The sequence below is a fragment of the Anneissia japonica genome, unplaced genomic scaffold, assembly GCF_011630105.1.
Source record: "Anneissia japonica isolate Jap-2015-1 unplaced genomic scaffold, ASM1163010v1 scaffold1208_len1460985_cov181, whole genome shotgun sequence".
NCBI classification, from domain to species: domain Eukaryota; kingdom Metazoa; phylum Echinodermata; class Crinoidea; order Comatulida; family Comatulidae; genus Anneissia; species Anneissia japonica.
Window position 1 is genome coordinate 866,936 of NW_022688484.1, and position 5,017 is coordinate 871,952.

The window sequence follows — 5,017 nt, forward strand, 5'->3', positions numbered from 1 at the left end:
TATTCAGACGTAATGTTTGCTCAAAATATTTACTGAATGATTCAGTGGTGAATAATGGTCTCTTTACCTTGTCAGTTCAACCGCTGGATATAGAACACACTAAACGATGGCATTGTTACAGGTCTATTAACTGTATTGTACATAATTCTCATAGGCCTGTATATATACATATGTCTTTGTAGTTTATATATTAACAAAAATCTAAACACAATTTCATCGTTATCCCTTCTGTATTCTAGTTATTAGAAGTCTAGAACGATTAATAATTTTAGAATTCAAAGGGCTTGGAAACGTTCGCAGCAGAACGTCCACACCTCAAGTGGTATCAGGTTACCTTGATTGACGTGGTTACCACGGTGATTAATTCCTATTCTGTGTTCATAATGGTACCAAAACTGATGCGCAGTATGAGCCAATCACAAGCAATGATATAGAAACTGCAGGTTGAGGCTCAGCTAAAGTGTTGTTTCCCGTGACTTGATAGACTGTAAGCAGATTCTCGCCACATATCATTCGCAGCCACTTCTTTACACTAAAATAAGTATTCTTACGAGTGTTTCATCATTCCTCCTGCGGGAACTATACGCCGGTCTAGTACATATACTTTTGAATTTTGGAGGGAGATATCTGTTAGCGTCTGTCTATTCTAGCAAAGACGTTCCAACAGTATGCTTCCGTCTTTTGGTTTCACTCAGGATCAGGTGGCCTGTGTGTGCGAGGTACTGCAGCAAGGCGGTAATATTGAGCGACTCGCTCGGTTTTTGTGGTCATTACCGGCCTGCGAACATCTACATAAAAATGAAAGTGTACTGAAAGCTAAAGCTATAGTCGCATTTCATCGAAGTAATTTTAGGGAACTTTACAAAATCCTTGAAAGTAATAACTTTGGTTCGCACAACCACCCTAAATTACAAGCGTTGTGGTTGAAGGCACACTATGTTGAGGCGGAAAAGCTCCGTGGCCGGCCGCTTGGCGCAGTAGGAAAATACCGTGTACGGCGCAAGTTTCCACTGCCTAGGACGATATGGGACGGGGAAGAAACAAGTTATTGTTTCAAGGAGAAGTCAAGGAGTATGTTACGAGAATGGTATTCACACAATCCATACCCATCTCCGCGTGAAAAACGGGAGCTATCTGAAGCCACCGGCTTGACCACAACTCAAGTAAGCAACTGGTTCAAAAATCGTCGTCAACGGGACAGAGCAGCTGAAGCTAAAGAAAGGTAGGAAATAGGCTAACATTTATACTATTTATTTTCAAAAGTATATTGAAGGTGCTAAAAACTGTGTTACACCAGTACAAAATCAAAATAGGTTAAGAGCAAGTGCCCCTTTTTGCTACGGTGCTGCTCGAGCGAGCTAGCGTATAGTACCTATTGTTTTGGCGTTGCGAGGTACGGCTCTATCGCCGCTAGTGCACGCTCCGTAAGCGGTCCTTGACATAGTCCATATTCACTTTTGTTCCTCGGATTAAGCCCGACACACTCACTATAATTTCATTACAAAACCACAACAATTGCAACTTTGCAATCTTCTGAAAAGTCATACAGTTAACAATTAAACGCTCTTTTAGAATATCGTTCTCTTTTATTATCGCAATTTTTTTACAAGTAGCGTCGAATTAGATTTACGGAACGCTGACGCGTGTGCTTTTCAATTTAATATGTCTTATAATTATCTATAACTTTATTTTCATATCATCGTTTTTACGTAATAAAAACGGTGGATTACTATGTAATTAGCAGGAGTCAATCAACAAACTAATAAACAATAAATACGTAGAGAATCAGACGGCGATGTAACCTATTTTAGGATATTGCTTCGATGAAAGCTAAATGAAGCAACCGTGCAACAATTCAGACACTAATAATCATAGCTGCATCACCTAATCACTGGCTTTTGTTTTAAAAATTGCATATGGTAAAGTGGTTTTCCATGAGTGAATATTATTGTTTTCCAGCGAATCACAGTCCTTAGGGAGGTACACTGTTGAGTGTCTAACATCAATACATTATCATTGATAAACCTTATATTGAAGCTAATTTTCAGTAAGCCAGAATATTACATCCTCCTTATGAATTTAACATGAGAGACGAGTAAATTTAATTTTAATATACGAAGCATGTTGTTTATATGATGTTGTCTTAGGATTTATGTTGTTTATAATGTTGGCTTAAGGAATATTCGTTGTGAGTTTTCTAGTTAGGCTACATAAACATGATTCGTGTTTTGTTTGGCTTTTGTAGGGAAAACGTAGAGCAGGAAAACAAGGCACTGGGTCGAGCAAGCACAAGTTCCGAAGACGAGTCGGGTATGTTAGAGAACGGCGAGGCCTCGGATTTAAGTTCACCACAGCACTCCTCGCATCTTGTTCAGGGTATGACGACACTAATGCCTCATCCGCCATCAGCCCCGTCGGCAATAGCAGTAAGCGGCCATGATGTTATGACATCAAGCCTTAACACTTCCATATTGGCTCCTATGCCTAACAATCATTTAGTAGACCTAGGATCCTAGCCCGAGTAGACATAACCTAGACGAGCTTGAATTTGCAATATTCTCGAGCTTAAAATTAAGCATTTCTCTCCTCTCATTATGAACTTTTAAAAGCTTTATCTAACGTGTGTAATGTGTTGTCCTGTAAAATCAAAAACTCAAGAAATTATTAATGCCGAAGGCAATTTGAATCTATGTAAACCACTTGAGCTCGAATGTGTTGAAGCTGAAAGCTAAACACGGAAACTGTCTTCAAATATGAAGTACTATCGTCAACCTTAATGTTCTCTGTGTACCAATGCCATACTATGTGTAGCTAAGCCAAGAGTTAGGCCTCTGCGTTGTTGCATCGATCAAGGTTTAATTCACCCCTGAATAAGTGACTGTAGTCCGAGTGGTGTTCAGTCACTGTAGCTGCATGCCGCTAGCTAGCTAGCACGGAGCAGGGTGAATGCCACACTTCAAAAGCCAAATAATATAGATTGGCAAACACAAACCAGCTGACTTAGTTGACTATATACACATTAACAGACTGATGAGCTATCAATTCATCTCTTTGTATATCACATTCATTTAAACTATTGCTCGAAATTAATTGGTCTTTTTTTTCAAAGACAATGATAGTAATAACTACTGTATATCGACATCTGTTATGTAATGTAAAGTGCGTTGACATTTCCGTTCCTAGTGTTGTATGGCTTAAATTATTTTTTAAAAACTTCTAAATGAACGTATGTTGTATAAAAGTTATTTGCATTGTAACTGGAGGATAATGGTCATCATAGGATTTAAGACAAAAATACTTAGGTAAATATGAAAAATGAGATATACAAATAATGTAACAGAATCGCCCATAATGCTTTAAACAAGATATTTATACAGGTTAAGCATGGCTGCTATGAGAAAGTCGCGTAGCATAGTACGATCTGTAATGCTTCTCTATATGTTATGTATTCTATTCTATTACTATGTCTTAACTACTACAAATACTGTATAGGCATAACAGTATGTTCGTCCACTTCCAGCGTCTACCTAAGCACAACCACTACCGGCAATAGCGAATATACTGAACAAAATTAATTACCACTTAACTGATCAGTGCATATTTCTTTCTTGGCGCTTATGAATTATTTTAACGTTTAATTACCTCCTTAGGTTTTCTGTAGTGTTTCTTGCAAAAATGGGATTTTTGACCATAGGGACACCGTCCTTATATTATTGTACAGTAACTTAATGATGACTAATGTAATACTGTAATAATAATACACTACAACTAACAGTAACTACAGATACCATCACCTACCACGACCACCACCCACTACTAGGTCTACTACTAAATAGCACCAACAGAAAGCAGGCTACTATTTATTTCTATTGCCGGTAATATAACTAGACCTATAACCATCTCGTACTACTACCACCACGTTTACTAATAGGGACTACTATCAGTTTGTGCATTTGGGACCACCTACAAATTTATTAGATGTGCTATTGTACTATCGAGTAATAGTTTATTCCTCTTTTAGGGCTACTTGTAGTATTAAAACTACTACTCATACTACTCAAGTACAGCTACTACCACCTCTGTGCTACAAAATAGGCCTACTTCTGCTACTGTCGCTTCTGCAACTACAATAATGCTGTCTTTAGTTATCTTCCTTACTTTTCTACTTAATAAAACCCTATTTTTGGTTGGTCCTTTCAAAGCTAAAAACTTTCAAATTATCACCAAATTGCGTCTTTGATAGCGGCTATTTTGTATATAACAGAACGTTCAACCTTCAAACAAGGCTGTTAATAAGACTAAAACTTAAAGTTAGCCAATATTGGGAAAGTTCATCTCACATATTAAATAATATGTCTTCAATTATGTTCCTCCATGCAAAAACTGTTTAATGAATATTGTTTTAAAAGAATTTAAGAAAATAAAACTGGTGTAACTGGTGTAAATAGATAAATGATAAACTTGAAAAATATTACCAATAGAAAGAATGTATGTTACCCGTATTCGGAAAACATGCAGTAAATTTTAACAAACAGGGTAAAAAGTTGCGTACCAAACGAGCAATTTGCAGCTCGAGTGTACATCTCTCTTTGCATTTGCGACTTTGCGTGTCAGTATTTTGCGGAAAATAAGAGTAAATATACGTTTTGACAATCTGAAAATAAATGGTTTAAAACGAGATACAATGTCCATTGCTGCATTTGTCAATATTGTAAATGTTTATACATCTCACCTTCATTGGGGTTACGGTTTACTTTACATAGGCCAAGAGATTTACTTCCTTTCTCTATAATAGACCAAAGTGTAGTTACAACGTTTTGAACTTTGTTATCTCCCCTGTCGACTAAGTTGTACTATTGTGTGAATGAAATGCACAAAATCCAAGCTTGTATTTATATTTTCGTTCGTAACAAAACATACGACGAAAGATGATCCGCATGTGGCTGGAAGAATTCATCGACTTTGAGGAGTTTCCAAAGGAAGACCAAGAAAAACCGCAATGCCGGGTAAGTTCCAC

General features: G+C 37.2%; 1 protein-coding gene across 1 annotated transcript; it reads left to right on the forward strand.

The window, feature by feature from the left end:
* The first annotated feature begins 456 nt into the window (after window positions 1-456).
* On the forward strand, window positions 457-4,682 carry LOC117122014 (homeobox protein SIX2-like). Its single transcript, XM_033267495.1, has 2 exons — window positions 457-1,222; window positions 2,246-4,682. Exons 1-2 carry the CDS (start codon window positions 669-671, stop codon window positions 2,514-2,516), a joined length of 825 nt encoding a protein of 274 aa, XP_033123386.1. The 5' UTR covers window positions 457-668; the 3' UTR covers window positions 2,517-4,682.
* Window positions 4,683-5,017: the final 335 nt, after the last annotated feature.

Coding starts and splice junctions, on each gene's coding strand:
- LOC117122014 (XM_033267495.1), top strand. CDS start 669: ATGCTTCCGTCTTTTGGTTTCACTCAGGATCAGGTGGCCTGTGTGTGC. Junction 1,223..2,245: donor GCAGCTGAAGCTAAAGAAAG/GTAGGAAATAGG, acceptor TGGCTTTTGTAG/GGAAAACGTAGAGCAGGAAA.